Source organism: Crinia signifera, chromosome 4, assembly GCF_055691185.1.
Source record: "Crinia signifera chromosome 4, ASM5569118v1, whole genome shotgun sequence".
Taxonomy (NCBI): Eukaryota; Metazoa; Chordata; class Amphibia; order Anura; family Myobatrachidae; genus Crinia; species Crinia signifera.
Genome location: NC_139220.1, coordinates 123177599 through 123204203, shown reverse-complemented (window position 1 = coordinate 123204203; position 26605 = coordinate 123177599). Strand labels below are relative to the sequence as shown.

At 43.9% G+C, this 26605-nt stretch overlaps 1 protein-coding gene across 1 annotated transcript; it reads right to left on the bottom strand.

Annotated features, from left to right (window-relative positions):
- Positions 1–40: 40 nt before the first annotated feature.
- On the bottom strand, positions 41–26440 carry RLIG1 (RNA 5'-phosphate and 3'-OH ligase 1). The gene is made up of 7 exons (XM_083182363.1): positions 26244–26440; positions 22054–22171; positions 20307–20402; positions 14053–14169; positions 6354–6551; positions 2380–2549; positions 41–376 (listed from the first exon to the last, which is right to left on the bottom strand). The coding sequence occupies exons 1-7, from the start codon at positions 26331–26333 to the stop codon at positions 191–193; spliced, it is 975 nt and encodes a 324-aa protein (XP_083038489.1). The 5' UTR covers positions 26334–26440; the 3' UTR covers positions 41–190.
- Between the last annotated feature and the right edge of the window lie 165 nt (positions 26441–26605).

The window sequence follows — 26605 nt, the reverse complement described above, 5'->3', positions numbered from 1 at the left end:
CTATGAAATGTGAACCACTTGTTAGTAAAATGAACAAAAATGTAGTAGATAGCAGTTTATTTATAGTAAGATCATAAGCACAACATCGGAGTCAAGGCTCCAACCATGTAGAAATCCTTACAAAAGGGACATCTTTTGCATACTCACATTACTCGGGGTTGGTCTAGGTACAGTCTACTGTACAATGTCTTCAGTCTAGCACAATGTCCTTTAAACTGTCAAATTGCTGATCATCTTTTTTAGAAAATTTTCTTAGTAAACTACTTGGAGCAGCGTCGTATTCAAATTTACACAAATCCATGCTGATGGAAACTTTTTTAGAACTTAAGTATGTGTCTGTGAGTGGCCAGCATAATCCAAGATGATGGCGATGGAGCTAGAAGAGGAGAAAAAAAAAAGTCTGTAAATATCCTGTTATCCGAGGGTAAGCACTAGGAAACCTAAAATCTTGTTTCTAAAATTCCAACAACAAGCTTATAGAGACACACATACATATAAAATGAGACTTAAGAATACAAGTAAGGAAAGGAGAAATACATTAGGACAATATCTTAATACTAGAGATGGTTGATTGTGGGTAATAGCCCTGGGCAAGCCTATCTAATTAAACCCAACAAGCCAGCATGTGCCGTGGCTTATTAGGGATTTGTTTTGCCTGCCTCCAACAGACAAAAAAAATGAAATTATTAAATGCAGCCCTGCTTTTAGATAAAACACAAGTTTCATGGAACCTGTGTTTTTCGCAGCAAAAATGGTTCCAATAGGATTGGCCAATAAAAAAACAATTAGGAAAAATAGTGGAAAAAAGGCTGCTTTTCACTCCTGATGTTTTACTGGGGGAAATTGGATACTCCCTTAGAATGATATGTAGCAAGCATGTCATGTGTGGTTTGATAAATTCTATAAAAAGGCAATCATTAGATTATTTCACATTTATAATCAGTACATATATACACAGGCTTACCATACTATCCCTTTAAAACCAATTGATGATTTTATTAATTAGTTTAATCAGCTAGAGATAATGTACAAATTGTGTCCCCAAGTTCAAAATTTTCCTGGCATGGTGGCATTGTTTGCAACTAAAGCAGGCTGTGTGTAATCTGATCTGGTTATGAACAGTATGACGAATCAAACATTAGGGAAATGTAAATGGCCATAGTGTATTCCTGGGAAATTAATCATAATGTTCCAGCTATTTACATATTTTACAATTGTTAAAAAAAAAATGTTTTGGATAAGCTTTAAAATATATATTTTTATCATTTGAATTAGTTTAACTAAAAAAAATTGAGGGGGGGGGGTGGGTGGGTGTTAATATTTCTTAAAGGAAGAGTACGGTGACCCTGTCTGTAAAGAAAGGGCTTGTGGCTGTAATATACAGTAAATGTTCTATTTCTCCCCCCCCCCCCCCCCCCTAATGATACAGTAGCAACCTCTTCTACACATTAATCTGTCTAGTAGTAATGCTTGAACGTATAGCAGGGAATTAGTGTATGGGAGAAACTAAGGTACTTGTGTATTATCACGGCACCCCCGATATTGATCGCACAATGTTTTTATCGCATCGCATGCCATACACCCGATAGCATGCTATGCGATTTTAGACCCCTATTCGATTAAGAATTGTATAAGCACCCTAATGAGTGCTTACAATGTTAAATGCACCCCCACGCCATCCCCCACTATAAACGTGAACCCGAAGCGTGGCGAGTGCAGCGAGCCCGCTAGGGGCGGCGGTACGCGTCCTACGACCTTTTCATACCCCCACTATCCACATCGGCGTGGAGTTGATTTTAAATAGTGTGGCGAGCCACCGAGTCCGAAGCGGACGCATATACCTGTGAAATTATGCTTGCCACGCTTCGGGCTAGCTACACTATGTAAAATCAACTTGATGTGGATAGTGGGGGTATGAAAATGTCGTATGATGCGTACCGCTGACCCTCGCGGACTCGCTGCACTCGCCACGCTTCGGGTTCACGTTTATAGTGGGAGGTGGCGTGGGGGTGCATTTAACATTGTAAGCACCCATTAGGGTGCTTATACAATTTATAATCGCATCCCATCTCATTGTATGCCATATACAATGTCATACAATTTTAAAATTGTATGACATTGCGCGATATCGCATCGCATACCATCGTATGCCTTATGGTATACGATGCGATGGGCGCCATGATAATACACAAGTACCGAAACTAATATACAGGCTTTATGGCTACATCTGAAAATTATGTTTAGGACATCCATAAATCGGAGTTATAGGCTGAAGCATTTGTAAGACTTGCCACTGGCATCTGTTATTGCCACTTGCTATGCATTCTCTTTATAAAATGTATTCATCTCTTGCAAGTCATAATGTTTTATTTACTGTACCTTAATTAAAGATCGATCTTTGCAATGCCATACAATGCCTTCAACTTTTCCTTCTTGACATTGGTCAAACCAGGATATTAAACTTTTATGATCCAGGGCTGGGAGATCACAAATGAGGAGCGTGCCATGAGGCACAAGGAGGTGAATTGGATTCTTCTTATTGCCAATACCTGCATAAAGAACACCTCAGAATGATGTACATAGTCACTCATGTACACCATATTACATTCTAACTTACATATAAAACCAAATCTTCCCATTTTTACCATGATATGGAAGGCCAAGACAGACAGGTTACACTATGGGGCTTATTCTGGTTCACTCGCAAAGGCACAATCACTTTCTAATGGACAAAACCATGTTCACTGCAAGTGGGGCTGATGTAACATGTGCAGAGTGTTAGATTTGGGTAAGGTTTGTACTTCAAACAGATCTATATTGCAATGTAAAAATAAAGCAGACAGCATGTACCCTGCACAGAAACAATAAAACACCCAAATCTAACCCTCTGCACATGTTACATCTGCCCCACCTGCAGTACATATGGTTTTGTCCATTAGAGAGCGAGTGTGCCTATTCGAGTGAACCAGAATAACCCCCTATGTCTGATTAATTGTTTTTTTAGAGAATTCCAGATGTAGGTAGCAACATAGGCAAAATCCTAGTGGTGGGTATTAAGAGAAAGTAAGCAGTTGACAGAGGCAGCATTTCATTTATGGTTGGAAGAGGGCAGGAGGTAGAAGTGAGATTAGGTCAGAGATGTACAGTATATGGGAGGGGATTGGAGGAAGGGTTTAAAAGCAAGTGTGTGTGAATTGGGTTCTGAAGGAGGGCCAGTGTAATTTGTTTGAAGTGGGAGGTGAGCCAAACAGCATAATTAAAGACAGACTGGAGAAAAGAGGCAGTAGTCGGGAAGGCCATATAGGAGGATAAGGACATTCGTAACGGGGTGAGAAAAGGTCTGATCCTGTAAACAGTTTTGAGATGGTAACAGCGGGACTGTAAAAGGTACTGAAGGTCTCATTTTAAAGGAGAGGGAAAAGTCAAGCATAATTACAAGCTATTGCAGTTGGGGGCTAGATAGACATTTTGGTAGTGGAGTAAAATAGGGTATTATCAGTATAGAAATGATATTGGAGGTCAATAGAGCTGATGAGCCTAAAGAGGATGCATGGGGGGAAATAGGATAGATACAGACCCTTGAGGACACCTAAGGATACATTTATTATAGTGTGAATTTTTAGAAGCGAGATGTTGAACATAGAAACCAATCAGAGTCTAGATTTTATCCTTTAGGTGGTGCTAAGATCCAATTGGTTTCTATGGGCAACATCTCATTTTAATAAATTTATCCTCTAAAAGTTAAAGTAGATGGGAATTAAGGTCATGAAGAGACTTATACCACTTTCATATTGCACCCAATTTGTATTGTATTGCAGCTGAGAACAAAGGAATAACCATGGCTAGCCATGACCAAAGGAGCAAAGATGAAACTTGCTCCTACTGTAGCAACACGGTAATACAAACCGGTAAAAAAGAAGGGTTCTTACAGTATCTTTGCCGTGTTGCTTTGCGGAGTGAACCGTTTACTCGGGTTGAGCGACCCATTTCTCGTTCACACCAATGGAGGAGTAAATGCTTGGAGCTGTGCCAGCTCTAAGTGCTGCCTCCTCCCCCACCTCGATTATGCCAGCAAACCGGCAATATTACCGGTTTGCTGAGGAGGTCTGAACAGACCAAAATGCAGGGTCGTACTGGGACTGAACAGTTTCAAAGTCCCTGTGCAACACTCCATTTGCAGTCTGAAAGTGGTTTAAGGGGTTTCGGGGAGATGGATATTCAATTAAGTGATTTTTTTGGGCTAGCAAAGAAAATAGACTTTAGTATTCAATTGCGGATAGTTTTAGTAATTTTTCACCAAAAAATTACTTGTCGAACCACTAGTCAATTTAATTGAATAGGTCGAATGTAAATTCAACCTAAAGTGCAGTTTTTTCGACTAGTCGAAAGTCACTTAATGGAATATCTCCCAGAGAAGGAAAGGTTAGAGACAATAGAGGAGAGAAGCGAGTCAAAAAGTGAGGATAGCTATAACTATAGTTGCAATTTTATGCTCAATGTTAGCCTTTGGACACAGAGAAGGAGTGTTAAATTAAAATAGAGAAGGTGATGGTTAGAGAGGGGCCACCGGAAACTGGTGTAATGAGAAATATCACAACCGTTAGTGAAGACTAGAATGCGAGTGCCCACTCACATGGGAAGTTTATTGAGAGAGACCAGATGATGAGAGGGTAAGGAGTTTAGAGGCCTAAAGATAGGGATATTGATGTTACCTAAGATTATAGATGGAAGATCTGAAGAGAAGATGGTTGGTAAACCAGGAAGCAAAGTTGTCAAGGAATTAGCAGGAAGACTATTTTACTGGAATAGAACTTCAGAGAATATAGAGTATTGACAATATTTTGACCTGATGAAACACCTTCGTGATTGCTCATATCTCTCTCTCATATTTCTTGAGTTATCTCCAGAAAATGAGTGAAGATGGATATACACTATAAAATCTTTCCAATCTGATTGGTTGGAATGAAAATCTGGTAATTTTTGCGAGCAAATCACAATTGCCCGTTTGCTCCCAAACATGGAAAACTGTCAAAATTGGTTGTTTAGAAAAATTTATTTAATCAATGTAAACAAATAAAAAATTTTGTCCAATTCCAGCTGTTGGAAGCAAATGGTAAATTTAAATTTGTTCCCAGACATCTCCAGAATTTCGTTAAACCCAGCCAGATTGGAAAGATACATTTTATAGTTTGTATACAGTTTAAAGTATGATTAAGCAGATCCTCCAGGTATGCAGCCACCAGTATAAATAGTCTTGTTTAAATCCTCAACTTTGTATTCAGGCGGTAAAGGGCCCAAAGCTAAAGCAATAGCAAATTATCGTGTGCCTCCAAGATTTAAACATGCAAATACACAACCTTTCTCCCCTTACCATAAGGACAAAATGAGCAAAACTGTGGGCCCTAAAGATGAAGAATGTTATAACCAGAAAAAAAAATAGCTCTTTCCCCTATTGTGGCCTGATCAGTAATGTTAACAGTGTTGGGGTGTACCTTAGGCAAAGATATACATTGCACCATATACCCTTAGTGAGAAAATAAAAGCATTGAAAACTGTGATAAGGTTTACTCCATACTCTTATGGCCAATTGTATAACCTGGAATGAAAAAAAATATTTTTCCCCCCTTCTTAAACAACAAAATGTCTGAAATCTGAATCCTTAATTCCATTTATTTCTAGAGTTTGAAGGGCAGTATGAAGAAATATATAGGTGACTGTCTGTGCTTCTTAATTATAGGTTATGATGGAAGAATTAAGACTACACGGCGCTGAATCTCCTCTCTATCATGTGAAGGGGATGTGTACCCGAACACATCCCCTTCACATGCACCAAGCAGGCATCACCACACCTGTGGAATGGTCCGCGCATTTATGGGGATGGCTGCCCCCCCTTCCCTCCCGGAGTTTACACATGTGCAAACCCCGAACATTGGGGACAGGGAAGAAAACCCCTAAGTTTGCTTCCTATTGGAAGTCTTCACCAGATCACATTGAAACCTCTGTCCAAGTGCATTACACCACCTCTCCCAGGGAGAAATATTCAGTCAGACCCTTTAAGAATGTGCAAAAACCTTGTCTGTAGATGCTTTCATGATATAGACAAGAAAAAATACCTGGATCAAAACAGCTCATCTTGCGTTGTAGATGAGAAACCCGAAAAGGCCATCACCGGTCACAATGATCTGTGCCAAAGTTCAAGTTGGCTCCCAGTTCGCGCTTCCACACAAAGCATCCAGACAAGTGTTTTCCTGCATCCAGATGCTACTACAAATTTCTACCACAATGGTTTAAGAACTACTTCTAAAGTGAAAGCAAGACCATGCTATCATTTTTTATCTACATCTTATACTCACCATAGGGGTTTCCATTAATATTAGTACCAATGAGTTCCAGAGTTTGTTCAAGAAGTTCACACAAATACTTTAGATAGATTAACAAGGCTCCAGGATCTTCTGGATGGCGTGTTAATATTATTGCAACACCTAATTCATAATTTACAGCACTTGAATGCCAGCAATACTGTTTATTGCTATTTTCCACAGGCACCCATCCTAAAGAAAAAATACAAATTATAAGCATATGGTGAAATGTCAATTAAATAGCACCAACAAGCATTTCTTAATAAGGTAATAACAGTATTAGGCAATTTGGTACTTGTTTCCTAGCACGGCGCCAGCGATAAAAATTGTATCCATCGGGTCCTAGATTTTTACATTGGAACCAATGACCCGATGGTCCCTGAGACCCGATTTTACATTGGCCCCAATGTTAAATGCCCCCAGACCCCAATTTTCATTGTATCCCCACCCTGATGGGTCAAATGCCCCCCCCATTGTTAACGCCACCCCACGATGAACGCCAACCTGAAGCGTGGGGGCGAGGGGCGGCGGTACGCATCCTCCGACCTTTTCACACCCCCACTATCCAGTGTGGCAAACCACCGAGCCCGAAGCGTGGCGAGCCCCGCAAGGGGACGCGCATTACTTCACAGGTATTACCCGTGCGCTCGCCACACTATATACAATCAACTCCACGCCGACGTGGATAGTGGGGGTATGAAAAGGTCGGAGGACGCGTACCACCGCCCCTCGCCTCCAAGCTTCGGGTTGGCGTTCATCGTGGGGTGGCGTTAACAATGGGGGGGGGGGGGGGGGGGATTTCACATACAAATTAACCATCAGGGTGGGTATACAATCAAAAATCGGCTCCATTGGGCCATTTAACATTGTTCCCTATGTAAAATCGGGTCCATCGCATCGGTCGCATTGTATGCCATTATAATGGCATACAATGGACCCGATTTTACATAGGAATTTAACATTAAATACAATGCATTCAATGTTAAATTGCGTCGGTCGCATCGCATACCTTAAGTTAAGGCATGCGATGGACGCGATTTTTTAATTGTCGGGGAAAAGGCTAAAAATAGCCCTAAAATCACGTCGGTCGCGTCCATCGCATACCTTAACTTAAGGTATGCGATGACCCAAGACAGGCGCCGTGCTAGGAAACAAGTACCGGCAATTTAATTAAATAAGATCACTTTATTGTGCCATTCAGGAATGGCCGATTTTGACCATAATTATCACTATTTTTTCTCACACCCCATAAAGGTGTGCAGGACTAATATCAACGTTGAAGGTACCGCACTGGACAAATGTTTTAAAGCCCATGGCTGTTGGCTGCATATTGGCAATTTAATCAGCCAGTCAAATACCTGTAGTCCTAAAATTCCTCTAATTTAGAGATGTACACTGGTCCAAATTTTACTTTTTTTTTCTGTGCTGCTCATGCATCCAAGTCTAGCAACATAGAGTAACTAGTGGGTATTTACAGCTCCATGTGCAACAGAGTATATGAAACAGTGTTAAAGGCATGTTGTATGTTAGCATACCTGTAAGTTATGAAGTGCAGAGACCCATTTCATTACAAAAATAAAGTGGGACGTATGGGAAGGTGCACAGCCAGCCAAGGCAACTCCGTACCCTCGTGGCACAAAAAGCCCTATAAACAAAAGGAGTATATATGCTGCCTTTCTATTTCCTATCAGGAATTATCTAAATATAATTAAAGTATAGTAGTATAATACAGGTGTTTTAAGTCATTTGGCTCCAAACTGCCATATAATAAATGAAAATGGACATTGGGGCAGATGTATTATAGCAGCGCTTATCGCACCGCTATAATACTTCCTGCTTCGCCTCATTAGCGAGGCAAAGCAGGAAGGGACATCGACAAGATGTATTAACATCTTGTCTGCCGAAGCGTGGGAGCGCTAACTCCCCCCTCCGGCAATGTCCCCTCCTGGAGATAGTGCATCAGTTTACACTGATGCGTTGTCTCCTATCCCCCGGCCGGCTTGACAGCATGCGCGGGATCTCGCTGCTCACGCAAAATCCCCAGCGCAGCCCACAGCTAACAGCAGGGACAGCGCTGTCCCTGCTGTTTAGATACGCTTCACCAGTCTGCTGCTGGCGAAGCCAAAAGCGGTATCATGCGATGCTGACCGTTCATAGATTCGGCCTGCTATCATTTAGATAGTAGCGCCGAAATGGACAGGGCCACATAGTGCCCCTGTCCTTTCCCGCACGCTGGCTCCATCATACATGGGGGAGAAGCGGTATCAGTGCACATAACGTGCGCTGATACCCCTTCTCTCCCATAACAAACTTTCATACATCTGCCCCACTATTACATATTATTAGCACATTTATATTAAAATTTGGAATAGGGACAAAAAGAGAGTTTTTTTTTTTTATATCGTTCATTTGGGCCCTTCTTAACGATATTGGTCAAAAGATCTTTCAGTGTGTATGCTACAAACAACAATGCACGTCCCCGCTGGCCGTTCATCATAGTTGTGCGTTGACTGTGCTGGCAATTCAATTTGGATAGCTTTTTAAAAAAGCCTATACTGTAGATCGTAGCTAGATTGTTAGTCTTTCGTCAAATTGTTTAGTGTGTATGCACATCTTTGTCCAGGTCACTGGGGAAGTAAAAGGGAAATTGGTCATCGATGTCTTTCAGTGCATACATCGTCCAGTGTGTATGCACCTTTATGATAAATCTTAAGATCACAGATCTTTCTAGCGTGTGGGCACCTTTAGATTATGCAGTTAGTCTGTTTCCGGTGCGAAAAAGAACTGGTGGTTTGTGAGAATTGGAAAACAGCTGCGTTTAAATCAGGGGTGGCCAAACCGGTCCTCGAGATCTACCAATGGTCCACATTTTCCACATCACCTAGCTGCTGCACAGCTGCAGTCAATACTAACTGTCACATTTTGAAACATGCTGCATTCATTCCTACTATAGATCCACAGGTTGCCTGGAAAACATGCACCGTTGGTAGATCTTGAGGATAGGTTTGGCCACCCCTGGTTTAAATAGTCAAGGACACTGCAACACATTTTCTCTTTCATCTATACAGGTTCTTCAGAATGATGGGCTACAGACACCAAATATTGGGCGGTATTCAATGAGCCTGATTCGACATGTTTTTATGGCGAATTTGTGCTGTTTGGCGAATTTCTGACTAAAACGGTGAATCACCCTATTCAATGACCACATGGCGAATACATTTCAAGGTTTTTTTTCACCATGATTCACCGAGTAGCAATCGCTATCTTTTTATGGTGAAGTGGAATGTGAACTTTTAAAATAAAGTGTTTTGTTTTTTACATTTGGTGTCAAAAAATCAGGAATTTTATTCTGAGGAGGGGCATGCTATTTTTATTCATGTGCTGTAAGCACATGAATATATATTTAATTTAAAAAAAAAAAAAAAATTTTTTTTTTTTACACAGCAGCCAGCAGGGGGCGCCGGAGCCGAGCCGCTCATTACATATTCATATATTCACTGCACCCGATCGTTACGATCGGGTATAGTGAATATAGGTCCCCTGCTGGCACCCCCGGGGGGCAGCCTGTGCTGCCTGGCACCCGGGGAGCCCACCTACCCCCCACAAAGTTCTGGGGCAGGCAGAGAGACTTCCATCTCTTTGCCTGCCACCGTCCTCAGGCTCCCTGCGGCATACGCCGCAGGAGCTCATATTCGCCAGTCAGGGGCAGCGAGCCCCTGACACGTTGAATACCGGAGCCCGCCGGCTCCGGAACGTGGCGAATGTGCAGCGAATCCTAAAAAGGATTCGCTGCACCTCGCAGGTATTCTCATTGAATACCGCCCATTGTATTTAAAAGTTGTATTCTCCAATAAATCTGGTCCATTAACCAATAAGCACCTGTGTTGTGGAGTGTCAGAAATCAGTTAATTGATAGACATTGTATCCTTCTGGATTATAGATCCAGAAGGATACAAAATAAAACCTATAATCACTAAGTACAACAAATAGAATAAAACCTTTAGGAGGGATATGTAACCACTTATTTAAAAAAAAATGTGCTTTTCAATTGAATATTATAATAATAATAATAATAATAATAATAATAATAAAAAAAATACATGTATCTCGAGGCAATACGGATGGTGTAATGGTTAGCATTACTGCCTCACAGCACTGAGGTCATGGGTTTGATTCCCATCATGGCTCTAACTGTGCAGAGTTTGTATACTCTCCCCGCACTTGCGTGGGTTTCCTCCGGGTACTCTGGTTTTCTCCCACAATCCAAAAATATTCTGGTAGGCTAATTGGCTCCTAACAAATTAACCCTAGAATGTCTGTGTGTGTGTGTGTGCACATGTAGTAGGACAGGGGTGGCCAACCCATGGCTCTCCCCCTGTTAAAGTGCAGCTCCTGCTCCCATTCTCCTCTCATACATTAACCCAGTGGTTCCCAAACTGTGCGCCGTGGCTCCCCGGGGAGCCACAGCCAGTGTCACTGGAAAGGCAGCCTGGCTGCCGCATGTCATTTATTTCTTCACCTCAGTTCGAGCGGGTATTCAGCGCTGGGAGGATGCTGCCGCCGAGGGGAAGGCTCAGGAGTGCGGGTGTCTGACCACTGACGGAGGGAGATCAAAGGTCCCGGCGGCTAGGCACAGGATGCAGGGCAAGGAGGCACCATCCAGTAGAGATGCTCTCCCTGCTCTGCGTTCCCGCTGCTGTCCTCTCTGGCTGCTGCTGCCTGTCAGTGTCTCACTGGATGACAGGCAGCGGTGCCAGCATCAGGAAGCTCTCTCCCGGCTCCTAACTTTGACTGCATGAATAGTAGCACTGGCTGGCAATGGCATGAAAATTAGGTGGAGCTACCTGGGATGGATGGCGGAGCAACACATGAGGAAAGAGGCGGAGCTACACTGGGTCAGGGCTGATGGAAGGAGCAGAAGATGAACTACCAGCCAGATTTGAAGGTAAATAAAATGTGAGGCTTTTATTCAGTCAGTGACTGGTCTGGAAGTTATGCAGCGCTACTGCTGTCGGCTACTTGTGTGGATGTTGTACAGCACAACTCCTGTCAGCAACTGGTCTGGGTGTTACGCAGTGCTACTACTGTCGGCAACTGACGTGACCGTTAAGTTGCCGACAGGAGTAGGGCTGCAGATGTGGGTGTTATGCAGCACTAGTACTGTCGGCAACTGGTGCAGGCTCTCCACAGTGCTACTACTGTCAGCAACTTTTGCAGGTGTTACGCTGTACTACTACTGTCGGCAACGAGTGGGTGTTATGTTGTGCTACTAGTCGGCAACTGGTGCGGGCTTTAAGCATTGCTACTACTGTCGGCAACTGGTGCGGCACTCCCCGGCGTTTTTTTATAATAAGCACACTGTCACAGCAGCATATGAATTATCAAAGTTTCAGGTGCATTTATTGGAGCACCTTTCGTCAGGATACAAAAACAAAATGTTTGGCTTGGCATAGACACAAAAATGGGGCATGGCCTACTTCCAAATAGACCATGCCCCTTTTTGGCGTGCGCGCTTTCGGCTCTTTAGCTTGACTACAGATATTTTTCGGCTCTTTACCTCCGACCGGTTGACCACCCCTGCAGTAGTGAATATACACTGTAAGCTCCACTGGGGCAGGGACTGATGCGAATGTTCAAAATATTCTCTGTAATGCGCTGCTGAATATGTGTGCGCTATATAAGAAACTGCTAATAAATAATAATAAATAAAATAAACAGCCTCCTGAATCACGGTTCTCAGGCTTATTTTGTTTGGTGCAGTGTAGTAACTGGATATCAGGGAGCTCATGCAAAGGGATAGGGGGAGTCAATGCTGCTCTGGAACAATGGACCTGGCATGGAAGTAACCTTATTCACTTGTACCCACATGTTTCTCTGTCCATTTACAAACATATTATCTTTTCTCTCCCATTGATCATAACACAGTGTGTTGGGGGAATACAGAGGGTGGTGCTTACCACAGCATAACAGTGATACCATGTACTAACACTGTCCTATTGAGGAAACTGCCTTGTAGTACATTCTAGTCAGAAGGATTGGGTAACTACCAAAAGGGAAATGTGACTATGGTAAATTCAGAATACAAATGAGGAGATAAAACATTTATAAGTGAACTTTCTGAATACACACGAAGATCCACATCTCCAAGCATACTAGAAGGCCAACTTGCATGCAGCTCAGAATGATGTCCATACTGTTTTAGGAACATGGAAACATGTTTAAGAGAATGTATTTTGGTGAATAGGAGATCATGTCTAACAAATCTATTGAAACCAAGGACGAATCCCAGCACATCTCACGTCTACAAGATCAGCCCTTAGCTAGCACACTATTTTTAAAGCTTCTACCACGCTAGTACAATTACATGCAGCATTTTAACACATAGCAAATATATGCTGCAATCTGTGCCCCCTGAAAGGTAGTAATTATATCAACACTTAACATGCCGACATGACATGTTTTTAGGGTTAGCTTAAAATACCATTTTTTACAATCTGACTTGACATTCAGAATGTTTACATTGTGATAATGTTGACTTGTCAACATGTTAACATTCAGAAAATGTTGACATTGTGCTGTGGATAATTCTGAATGTCAACATAATATACCACACCCCATTAAAATAAAAACTGTGATTAGTAGCACAAAAGCCGTAAAAATTACTGAAACCAAAGCAGCATTTCAACTAGCATATAAATGTACACACATTCTCATGAAAGCACTAATGGAAAGCTATGTTTGCTATCAGCAGAAACAAAAACCGTTTCTCCAATGCAGCAGCCATACTGTATTTGGGTGTGAAGGTAGAGCGGTCTACACAGACAGATGGCAAGAGTAGAGGTTTTAATGGAAGGAGGGCATTCAGAATTAGATCAAGATTTCAGGGTTCATAGTAACTAGAGATCAGTTTATCAAAGCTGATTATTCTCTGCGGCTTTGAGGGCTAGAGGTAAAATTCGTAATAATAATAATGTTAATAAAAATATAAAGCATAGATATATAGCATAGATAAAAAAAAGTGTATGTAATTAGAAGTTAAATGTGTTTACAATGTGGTGAAATTAAAGGAATGCTGCAGCAACAAAAAAAACCTGCAGTGCACATGGTTTGGCCATTTTGAGAACATATTTGCCCTGCTATCAGGTATGAATCAGGCTCATTGAAATCTGTGCTTTCATGTCCTCAGTCCACTCCTGTGTGTTTATCCAGACTCTCCTTTTCTTTATGCTAAAAGCAGCATGTGTTTGTTCCTGTTTCTACATAAAGAGTTCCTGTTAGGTTATACTTTTGCCTGCACCTGTTTAGCATATCTGCTAACAGACTGTTAATTTTTTTACATGAAAGTCTGTTGTATTGAGCAATGATAAAACTAAATGAGGAAAGCCACTCTGATCCCAGTATGTAAAAACATTTTAGATGACGCAATGTGCAAAATCAAGAGCACTGAACAATCAGGTATCCGATGTGGACTCCCTGTATAGTAATGTAATATACTGTAGTAATACAGCTAGAAAGTACTGCTTGAAGATTGGATATGATAGGGAAAATGTCTGGATGGCAAGTGTGTATTAGGATTTCTTGAGGTAAATGTCAATAGATCTCTCCTCTCGCTAACACTGTAAATAGGTATGCATTCATATTTTGTAAAAGGCAATAGTCACACACTCCACGAAGCCATTTATCCTGCTTGTACCTGGTATGTGCCCATTTTCATCAGGATATGGTTTCCCATTGGACTGTTTCACGCCTTTTGCTGGGATCCAAAATTCAGGGACAGATTTGAAGTCATCATCAACATTCCAAATGAAATCTAAAAACATCAAATAAGAAATAATGAAAAAAAGATATTAAAACATCCTCGATTTGCAGTTAATTCAGTAAAAAATAACTGTTTGATAGTTTAAATAAAACTATAGGGTCATTCCATGAAAACAGGAACAGAGGTGATTTTTCAAAGTTGCTAGATGAATTCAAATGATTGTTTTTTAAGAAACAACAATGTATGCAATATACTCTAGTATCCTCAAGATACAATTCCTTCAAAAGGTGGAAAAAGCAAGGATTATACTCACGATAATACCTTTTCTTCGGAATACTTCATGGCAGCCATTACATTGGGTTCATCCCTCTCTCCTCTCCAATTAGACAGGTAGTTTTTTCCCTTAGGATCCAGCCCCTCCTCTATATAATCTGGCACCTCCCCATAGACCATAGTCTTTGACTGTCTCCATCCTGATCCTAGGGAAAAAACACAAATAGGGAGGGCCAACAAATTTTTGGGCTGCCATGAAGTATTCCGAAGAAAAGGTATTATCGTGAGTATAATCCTTGCTTTCTCCTTCATACTTCATGGCAGCCATTACATTGGGATGTACCAAAGCAGTAGGGTGGGTTATACTATACCTTAAGCCAAGACTTGCTTAAGAACTTCACTTCCAAAACTAGGGCTCGCGACATCCAATGCATAATGCTTAGAGAAGGTATGCAAGGAAGACCAGGTGGCTGCTTGACAGATTTCCTTAGCCGAAACTTTGGCCTCTCTCGCCCAAGAAACCGCCATTGCCCTTGTTGAGTGAGCCTTAATACCCTCAGGAACTTCACGACCAACTTTTCTGTAAGTGAAGGCAATTACCTCTTTTAGCCACCTTGACATTGATTGTTTTGACGGAGCCAACCCTTTCTTTGCCCCCTGGGGAATCACGAATAGTGCTTCTGACTTCCTGAACCCCATTGTCCTGTGTAGATATATCTTGATAGCTCTCAAGACATCTAATGTATGCAACTTTTCCTCTTTCTTCGTCAGAGGATTTTGGAAAAAAACAAGGCAAAACAATCTCTTGACTTAAATTAAATGAGGAAACCACCTTGGGTAGAAAGGCCGGTCTAGTCCTCAATACTACCCGATCCGGGAAAATCTTCAAATACTGCTCTTTAATGCACAGAGCATGAATCTCTCCCACTCTTTTTGCTGAGGTTATTGCAACTAAAAATAACATCTTCCATGTTAGAAACTTTAACTTCGCTCTGTCCAACGGCTCAAACGGAGCCTCCATTAGTCCATTCAAGACTAAAAATTAAGATCCCACTGGGGGATTATTGACCTAATCCTAGGCCGGATTTTCTTGATAGCTTGGCAAAATCTTTTAATTAAACTATGCTCCGCTAGTTTCCTGTCCAGCAGCACACTCAGTGCCGATATCTGGACCTTGAGTGTCGAAGCCGAAAGCCCTTTGTTAAGCCCATCACAAAGGAACTGTAACACTTGGGGAATGTTTGCTTTAGGAAAACTGAACTTGTCCTTGGACCATGCTGCGAACACCCGCCATATTCTATAATAGATTTCTGACGATATCTTCTTCCTTGCTTGGAGAAGTACCTCAATGACTTCCGGGGATACATTTTTGTCTCTCAGCTGCCGCCTTTCAATTTCCAGGCCGCTAAATTCAATTTGTGAGGCTCTTGACAATTGACTGGGCCCTGCTTGAGCAAATCTTGAGTCACTGGAAGAAACACTGGACCCGCAATCGCCATGCTCTCTAACATGGGGAACTAAGCCCTCCTGGGCCAGTAGGGTAGAATGGCTATGACTTGGACCCCTTCTGTTCTGACCTTCCACAATGTCCTGTGAATGAGGGAAATTGGAGGAAACACATACCCCAGGTGAAACTCCCAACTCTGAGATAGGGCGTCCACTCCGCTTGACCCCCAAGTTGGGTATCGGGAGTAGAATTGTGGCAGCTTCTTGTTGGCCGCTGAAGCCATGAGATCCACCTCCGGTTGACCGAACTGCTCCACTATTCTCTGAAAAACTGAATCCTTCAGTTCCCATTCGCCCGGAACCACGCTTGTGCGGCTCAAATAGTCTGCGAGCTGATTGTCTTCTCCCAGCACATGGAGCGCTGATATTGACAGCAGATTCTCCTCGGCCCAACACATGATGTTTCGAACCTCTTCTAAGAGCACGTGACTCCGTGTACCTCCTTGTCTGTTGACATAGGAGACGGTAGTGGCGTTGTCCGAAAAAATGCGCAGGTGCGCACCTCTGATATCTTCGCTGAAGAATTCTATTGCCTTCCAGACGGCTCTTAGTTCCCTGTGATTGGAGGAAAACTCTGACTCTCGAAGGGACCACAGACCTTGGCATGTCCTGCCCAGACCATGAGCCCCCCAACCCATGGCACTGGCGTCTGTGGTGATCACCCTGTAACGGGGGCTTGCCAGTGAAGACTTTCTTGGTACTAGCTGATCGGCCTCCCACCATATTAGGGATTCTTTGACTGCCTCTGAGATTTTTATCTTCCTTTCCAGCGGCACCAGTCTTCTCGAGTAACCTAGGAGGGACCACTGGAGAGGCCTCATCCTCCATCTGGCCCATGGGATTATGTCCACCGTAGACGCCATCATCCCTAAAAGGCTCATTGCTGATCTGAGTGGTATGCGATCCTCCTCGTAGATCGTCGAGATTAGTTGTTGGATTTTCTCGCATCTCTTTGTGGATAAGGACATTTGGAACCTTACGGTATCCACCAACACCCCCAGAAACTGAAGACTCTGTGTTGGCCTCAGACAACTCTTCTCCCAATTCAATAGCCACCCGTGTTCTTGAAGAAACTGAATGGTGTAGTCCCTTGCTGTGATCACCTCTTCTTCTGACGGTGCCACAATCAACAGATCGTCTAGATATGCCCATATCATGACTTTCTTTTTTCTCAGTTCTTCTATCAACACCACTAGAACCTTGGTAAAGACCCTTGGTGAAGAGGTGAGGCCGAAGGGTAGACAGGTGAACTGGTAATGATCGTGACCTATGCAGAATCGCAGATATTTTCTGTCGCCTGGGAAAATGGGAATATGGAAGTAGGCGTCTTTTAGGTCGATAGAGACCATATAATCGTTTCTTCTCAACCCCATCAGGATAGACTTTGTGGTCTCCATGTGGAAACTTCTCTTCTTTATGCGCAAGTTTAATTTTCTTAAATCTAATATAGTTCTGTAACCTCCAGAACTCTTGCTGACTATGAAAAGACGAGAATAAAAACCGGCCCCTTTCTCTTCCTCCGGGACTTCCACCACTGCTCCTGACGCGATGAGTCCCTTTAAACTTAAATTTAGAGATTCCCTTTCTATCTTCGAAACTGGGATCTCTGAAACACAAAATTTCGCCATTCTTGGCCTTGACATGAATTCCAGCCGATAGCCCGTCTTGACTACCTCCAGAACCCATCTGTCTCGGACGGTTTGTTCCCAGATGCGAGCGAAACCCAACAGCCTTCCAGCTACCTGGGCCTGCTCCACCATGGGACCACCGTCACTGCTTCTGTGTGGCTCCAGAACTTTCGCCTCTTTTCTTGACGTACTGCCGAAAAAAGGCTCTAGACGTCCCCTGTGCGTATCTGTCCCGGACAGACCTGCCTGGCCTGTAGGATTTGGCCTGTCTATACGCTTGTCTGGAAGAATATGAGGAAAACCTCCCTCTTCTATCCTGTGGTAATCTGACTGATTTACCACCTGACATTCTTTGAATCATCTGATCCAAACGACTGCCAAAAAGGAAAGCACCCTCATAAGGCAATGTCGCTAGCTTGTTCTTTGAATGGGAATCTGCCGCCCATGACTTAAGCCATAAAGCCCTGCGGGCCACCAACCCTGATGTCAGGGATTTTGCTGCAAAATCAAGACCATCTAGAGAGGCCTCACACATATAGTCCACCGCTAGCTGAATCTGGGTAAGACTCTTGCAGATCTGATCACGGGAAACCTTTTCCTGTATGTCCTCCTGTAAGGCAGAACACCAGATCCTGAGAGCCCGAGAGAGGGAGGCCAAGGCCACTCCTGATTTTAGCGAGACTGAGGCGGAGATGTGTAATCTTTTCAGAGCACTCTCCATTTTCTTATCCATTGCGTCCTTGAGTGACGCCCCATCCTCAAGGGGAATGGTAGTACGAGTCGTCACTTCTGACACTGCTGCGTCGACTTTGGGTATATTACACCATTTAATGAATTCTTCATCCTCAATGGGAAACATTTTTTGAATTCTCTTAGTCGACCCCACTCTCTTGTCGACACCCTGCCACTCTTTAGCTAGGATATCCTTCACAACTTTATGTACTGGAAAAGATCTCCCTTTTTTGGATCGATCCTCAAACAGTGCATCAAACTCAGACTTTGCAGGCTGTTTATAGTTAAGTGTCCTATAAAGATTTTTTAGCACTGCTTCTACCAACTCCACATTAAACAGACGCTCGTCCTCCAACACTTCGCCTGATTCAGCTGATGAGCCACCAGACTCCTCCTTGTCCACATCATCATGCACAGACACATCCCCGTCATCCTTATCAAGGCTAGTCTGGGACCTGGACCTTTTATTCCCTGCATATTCCTCCTTGGAAATAAAATTTTTCTTCATCCAGTCTCTCATCTCAGCTAATTGGGCCGATATATTCATTCCAACATCTCTTTTTGTCAGGCACTCTAAACACAGCACTGTCTCTCCGACAAAAGCTCTATCACATCCTGGACAGACTTTAGTATTCTTAGTCTTAGCCACTTTCTTTCTGGGCACTGAAGGCACACTACAAAACAAGAGAAAGATACTAACTATCTGACTGACAACTGGCATGAATAGCGTGTCCTCTATGAGAGGACTTACCTGGGCGGCGGTGTAACATTTTTCTGAGAGGCATCCTCCATGGTAACAGTTCCTGGCTTCTACCAGACCAAAACGTCCTGTGTCCACAAAACACAGCCCCGCGCCTGTAACACCGACCAGGCGCCTTTTAAATACATGCTGCCCGAGCAGCCAGCGTCCCCCTCCTTCCCGCCGGCGCCAGTCAGCCTGGCGCGTACTTCCGCGTAGCTGGAACGCACGCGGCCGTGACCCGCACGCCGCGTGCATCCGCCGGAAGTGACGCGCGTCTCCAGGCGCAGCCTGAGACCGGACTGCCGAGGGAGCCCAGCGCACTCACCATGCGAGTCGGGGCCTGCATACGGACACCGGGAGACGTAGGAGACGCCGGATACCTGACTCAGGTGATACTTACACGCACCAGCGGGGAGGGACGCTGAGGGTTACCGGTTTAATGTCCTTGCCACCGGCCCCGGACATACTTAGGCTTGAGGCACCGCCAGCCTGACCGCCCAGGTCTCCGATAGCATAACCAGCCTACCGGGCATATATAAAGAAAAATAAATAAAGATAAACTAACTGACTACCTGTCACAGACAGAAGGAGACAGGAAAAAGACTATGGTCTATGGGGAGGTGCCAGATTATATAGAGGAGGGGCTGGATCCTAAGGGAAAAAACTACCTGTCTAATTGGAGAGGAGAGAGGGATGAACCCAATGTAATGGCTGCCATGAAGTATGAAGGAGAAAGATTTGTATTTTGTGAAGGCACATGATGCAGATAAAGTATAATTTGTAGGTCGCCAAACCAGGAGAAGTTAGAGGAAAGTTTTATTTCTCACAAAAGCTACCCGTGATCATTGAGTCACCTTCATGTTCTTTACTACTCTATTTAGTTTAAATGTATTTTTGACATTCCCTACAATGATCATTGATGAACATTTGACTGTGTAATGTTTATTGTTTGTGTGTAATGTTTGTTACTTTTCTGTAATTCATTTTTTTCTGGGCAACGGATGAACAAGTCATAACTTTGACATTACCCCCTGTTTTAAACTACAGGCTATCTAATACAAATACAGGTATTTTTATTAACAGACCTTACCAATTAGCAGAGAAATTTATTTATCTGTCACAAATATTGCAGCTCTGTCCTTTTCACGTAACGTTTGTTACCAGTTTATTCAAAACACATGCTCAAAAAATATATTTCACCTAATCTGTTTAGTCAAAGTGTAACATTTGTTACCATGGAATGACCCCATAGTATTTATAGATACAGCTCAAATGGTACAGAATTGAAGAAAACACATTGTACAAACCTCTGGAACTTCCTTTTGAGAAAACATGCCTTTTAAACCTCTTTTCTGCTTGTTTAGTCGGCTTCCTATCATATCGAGCCCACAGGTATGGGATACCTATGAGGGAATTATGGGGGGGGGATGGAGAGAAGAATCAAAGTTGAGAGTGGGCAAAAAGAAACCATTTCATACACAGGACTGGACTTAAAAAAAAAAAAACACAGTGCTTACTGCAGGCTTGTAGCTCCGGGCTTGAAGCTATTCAATTACAGAAGCCCATTTTCTCAGTTAGTAAGCCTGTGGCTAAACCGTTAACCTGAGTGCCATGAGCTGTGGTTTAATGCTATTACAGTGACAGGAAGCCCTTCTTTCGTGAACAGCAATCTATGGTATGTGCAGCCCACGGGTTTAAGATGGGCTGCATTTTGATACGTTGTTGTGGGGCCGGGGGCCCATAGACTTTTGCCTCCTCTACCTATGTTATAATCCGGAACTGCCAATATGTTATGAACAGCCCCCTCTGAGTAGCAGGTATGGGTCATAGAGTCAATTGCATCCACTCTAAATCCAGCAAATGATCCCTAGACTATCACACCTCCTATTCACTGTTTGACAATTGTCACAGACGTTTAATTACTAAGCTTCTTTTGCAATGGCGAGAAAAGCAGCAATTACCAAATACACTGGGTCATTGAGTCAGGCATATTTGTTTATGTGAATTGTATGCAAATTGACTGAATGTTATACTACACTTATTCCCCACATTAAGCCACATCCACTAATGGCAGTATCCATGTGCTTTGTTGCTCATTTAACGTTAATAGGGAGCACATATTAGCTAAATAAATGTTAAAAATAAAAAAAATATGTAACCCACTTCCTGCAAAATAGGAAGTTGAAATATATCAAGTTATGTGCAGATTTTTAGTTTCAAAGTTGTTAAAGAGTTTTAGTTCTGGGAGAAATTCTGATTTAAACAATGGGTATGTGCTAGTTTTTCCTCACTGAGCAGGGAAACGCTATTCCCCTTGGTATACTCTCAGTACACGCTCAAATGTTCTTTGCTAACACAAGGCAGTACCATATGAATACAGACAACTATAATTACAGCATAAATAAAGAAAAAAAAATTTCAATTCCAAAAATCATGCAAGAAACATTTTTATAAATGGATTTTTTTTCTCTGCAAAAAGATTGTGCCGTTTTCCACCATTGCCTGGCTGCTAAGTAATCAGTAAGAGAGCAGGGTGTTTTGGAGAATATAATACAGGCAACATGCTGCTGTCATTATACACTGCAGAATACCATCAGTTACATCCTGCGGCAGGAGCTGTTATGCTCCCCACAACCTCCTGATATAAACACATTGAAGTAGGACCGGCATTCTACAATGATGGGATCCCTGTTGCTATGAGGGGACTGTTACCTCAGCCAAATCTCCCACGCAGCAACAGAAGTGTTAGCAGAGGTGGCTAGATTATGGGGAGAGGAAAACTAGAGTTGGGGCTGCTGGAGGGAAATAAAATGTTTTAGGTTTTACTGTTATTTTAACTTAGACACATCTCACAACAAAATTAACTGTTTCAGTTACTTAGCAAATGGTTTTGTACTACTTCGCTCAATAATCTGCAAATGCCCACTGTTGTACAGCTTTAGTTCAAGAAACAAAATGTCCAAACTGCAAATCACGCAGGATACCCCCCACTGATATTAGTCAGCCTAATATTGCACACTACGATCAAATATGAATATTGATCAATCTGTATACCTTTGTGCATAGCCACATAGCAACATGTACCATCTACCTTCTCAGTAGGTGTCGCATTATGAATATCTGCAGTCAGTGCCACCGGGTTCAGTGTTTCTGTAGCAATGACTTTGAACATCTAAAAAAAAAAAAAAAAAATTGGTTGTTTTAGTCCTGTGGCGCATCACACATGTATTAAATAGCATAGGATACCTATTGTAACAAGAGTGTTGTGCATGTGGTGAAAACCTAACTAATTTCTAAGCTGTACCAACATGCAGACGTTGCAGCTTTTACCACTCATCTCTAATTTACACACACGGTACTTTTTAATTTTTCCCTACAATAAAAAGAACAGTGTAGGTTCTATTACACGGACCCTAGATCTGTAACCACAACATGGAAAGGAATAGGTGCAAACAGGGCAGTGTGTGTGTAATGAATAAGCGATCGCAAATTTGCTCAATAGCAAACCTGGGTATCCATTTTACAAACTGAGTGGGACAAACTTTGATGCAGAAAAAACTGTGGATCTGGCACAGGGAGCACAGGAGAGAAGCAGTGGCGGACAGTGACAGGGAGCAGGAGAGCTGCCGATGCTAGTGAGAGACCTGCCTCCTCTCCCCACCCACACCTCCTCCCATTGTCACCTCACCCACCATCCCCTCACCTCCCCTTCACCTCACCCAGTTGCTGCCACCCTCTCTCCCCTTGCACCCCTTTTTCTTTCCTCTGCGCTCTCCCCTCTTCCCCTTTCTCCAGCCCTCACTTATTCAACCTCCATGTCACCACTTTATCTCTCGCTCTCTCTCTTCCCCTAGTGTCTTTATCCTTTTCTCTTCTCCCCATACTTCCCCCCATTCTACCTGGCACGGTCTCTAAATCTTTTCTCTCCCTGACACACACTCTCTTTCTCGTTCTCTCCCTCCAACATTTTCTCTTAAGGGGCAGTGATCGCTAAAACCCCCACACATGACGCTTTTGCATGGGCTATAAATTTCACTGTGTCACCTATAGCAGGAGTTCTCAAAAAATAATAATAAGTTATAAATGTAAAAATAATAATAATAATACCTGCATGGGGGGGGTGCATATTGCACACATATAAATTTATTTTATTTATTTATGAACAGTTTCTTATATAGGGCACACAGATTCCGCAGCGCTTTAGAGAGTATAGTTGAACACTCACATCAGTCCCTGTCCCAGTGGAGCTTACAATCTATATTCCCTACCACATGTACATGCTCACACAGACATTCTAGGGTTAATTTGTTGGGAGCCAATTAACCTACCAGTATATTTTTAGATTGTGGGAGGAAACCGGAGTACCCAGAGGAAACCCACGCAAGTGCGGGGAGAATATACAAACTCCGCACAGTTAGAGCCATGGTGGGAATCAAACCCATGACCTCAGAGCTGTGAGCCAGTAATAGCACACCACACACACAGCTCACCAGAAATACATGCATAGTATATCACACACACACATAGAAATAGCCCACCACACACAGACCTCTTTTTTATTTAATAAAATGAATGCAGGTAAATGAATAACTACAGCCCCCACATATGGGGCATACACACATAGAAATGTGTGCTAAGCAATGTTGCTAAGCTATTTAGGGTAGGCGATTTCCTGGTGTCCAGATCTCCCATGGGGAGCACAAACACATGCAGAGATTTGTGCCAAGTGATTTTGCTTAAGCAAAAAAAGGCCCGGTAGTGGTTCAGAATGCGAGATTGCGATCAGTATCTCTCATTCTGTACACACAGAGATATTTGCAGTCATTTGCTAAGAAATTTGACTAGATTTTGACTGCATGTACTGACTTCGTTAGCAGGAAATAGTGTTCCTTCTAGGAACAGGGGCGGGCAGGGCACCGCTGCACAGGGGCAGCGTCAAGGGGGCTGATCGGGCCAGCCGACATCACTGTTCTGGGCGGCCGCCCTCGTCAAGAAAAGGGGCGGGCCCGGCCACCGTCGTCGCTGAAGGCGGAGAGCCCGGCCGCACCGAAGGCTCTCCACTGCCGGGGAAGAGCCGGACACCGCTATATACTGCGGTGCCGGGCTTCCCCGATATCACCATTAGTGTTCCTTCTAGGAACCAAATAAGGCAGGGCGCTGGAGGGGCGGACCGGGCACGCCGACGTCACTAGAGGGGACGTGCCCGGTCCGCCGACGTCACTACAGGAGGCGTGCCCGGTCCGCCGACGTCACTACAGGAGGCGTGCCCGGGCCGTCGCGTCACTACAGGGTGCGTGCCCGGGCCGCCACGTCACTACAGGGGGCGTGCCCGGGCCGCCACGTCACTACAGGGGGCGTGCCCGGGCCGCCGCGTCACCAAAGGAGGCGTGCCCGGGCCGCCGCATCGCACATCGCCGCATTAGCGGGGCGCTGCTAGAGGGGCAGGGCGCATTTTGCCCTTTAAAAATCGGGCAGGGCACAGCGCCCCGCTAAAACAGCCTAGCGGGAACACTAACCATAAGAGGAGGAGGCAGGCTGTTTTAGCGGGGCGCTGCCAGAGGGGCAGGGTGCATTTTGCCCTTTAAAAATCAGGCAGGGCGCAGCGCCCCGCTAAAACAGCATAGCGGGAATACTAGGAGATAATCCCTCGGGGCATACACACGGAGAGAGCTGTGCTTACTTTCTAAGCAATCTAGTCAGATTGCTTAGAAAATAGCACAAAATCGCTCCGTGTGTATGCCCCTTTATACTCCTTCTCGCAACCCCTTCCTCTCTTGCTCCTCCCCCTTTCTCTCTCTCTGTAATTTCCTCTTTTTCAATGAAGTCCTCTCTCCCTACCCAACCACTCATTCTTCTGCCACCCCAATAGGCATTGTAGTAACAGTAGTGGGGGTGGGGTTGGGCATTAGCCCAAAATCAATATATGTGATAGGACCCAGAAACAGTGGAGTAGAAGCTTAACTTTGTAAAGGGAGGGGTCCCCAGGACCCACACATTTTTTCACTGAGCGTGAACCATGTGAATTTGTTACTTGCACTGAAGTAAAGATGGACAATAGTATAAATGTGCATACTAAAATTAGTGAAGTGATCATTCAGTGCTAGGGGGTATGACAGAGGGAGACCATTTTGTTCTGAAATACAGAATAATGCATTTGGGGGAGATTCTCTAAGCTAAAAATGCGGTAAAAACCACGTTATCGGGGTTTTTACCGCATTTTGGGATGCTGTAAGCATCCCCCGCCGGGTTACCGCGGCAGAAAAATCTGGCGATGCCCCATAGAAGCCAATGGGCTTCTATCGCAACCCTGTGCCGACCCCCGCCGCCCCCTCCCCCCTCACCTGTGTCCGGGCAGCACAGCGCAGTGCTGCCCGGACCTGTGACCTCCTCCCTGCACTGATCCTCTTCCGGGTGCAGGGAGGAGGAGAGCCCGGCGCAGCAGCAGCAGCGCCGGGTGTGGGAGGGAGGGGAGAGCCGCCGGGACCTGCTGGGACCCGGCGACTCTCACCGCAAAGGACAGCTCTTAACGCAAGAGCTGTCCTTTGCCTTAATTATCGCATATGTTACAGCATATGCGATAATTAAATATGCGATGGGCGGCGAAGGGGGGGCGGAGATTCTTAGAGAATCTCCCCCTTTGTCTGTTATCCCCAAATTGGAATGCACTGCGCTTCCAATAACAAATCCTCACTTGGTGCCCATACACGTTACAATTATTGTATACAATATCGCATCTCATCTCATTTGGGTTTTGCGATGAGATAAGATGAGATCTAGTACAAAAAGTATGTGCAGCACATACTTTTTGTACTAGATCTCATCTCATCGCAAAACCAAGATGCGATGATATGCGATATTGTATACAATAATTGTAACGTGTATTGGCACCTTTACAGTGCTTACAGTAAAGTCATAACTCCTTCCTAATGAGCTGCACCCTAGCAGTAGGGCAGGGTTTCTCATCCAAGGTCCTCAAGTCATTCAAACTAACAGGCCAGGTTTTAGGATTATGCATGCTTGAGCACTAACTATACGCATAATTATCTGTAATCATATACTTGAAACCTGGGTTATTTTCACTGTGCCTCTTGTACCAAGGTTGAGAAACACCACTGTATGGTTTCCATACTTCCACTTGAGAATACTCGTGCTAGAACATGGCTTATATAGAGCCATCACATTATAAAATGATGTCTCTTGGCGGCACTGCATGTGTGCACACTGAAGAAAATGACATGCGTCACCTGGTGCTCCCGCTTGGAGGAGGGCTCATCCTTCACCTGAGTGAGGAACACACAGGGGAGCTTCTGCTGTACCGCTCCCGTCCACTGCATCCCGCACTGCGCTTGTTTCCTGCCCCGCCACTGACACAACGCGTACAGCAGCAGCCGCAACACAGAGAGGAGAGTCTACACGCCACACTTCCGCCATGGCAAGCCCGCCCCTCCCACAAACAGCCAATCGTGTACGCCCAGGTGTGAAGGATGACGGGAAATGTAGTTCTTTGTGGTTTTAACGCTGCATATTATTCGTCACGTCACCTATCAGTGAGCCGACGGGTGTCACTCTGTAAAGAAGCTGATTTTATTTTTTTTATTCTGAAAAT

Excerpts from the sequence above, each read along its gene's own strand:
- RLIG1 (XM_083182363.1), bottom strand. The coding sequence starts at position 26,333 with ATGCAGTGGACGGGAGCGGTACAGCAGAAGCTCCCCTGTGTGTTCCTC. Across the intron at positions 22,172-26,243 it reads CCTCCAAGCGGGAGCACCAG|ATGTTCAAAGTCATTGCTAC; the intron begins GTGACGCATGTC and ends TTTTTTTTTTAG. Across the intron at positions 6,552-14,052 it reads TGAAAATGGGCACATACCAG|GATGGGTGCCTGTGGAAAAT; the intron begins GTACAAGCAGGA and ends TTTTTTCTTTAG.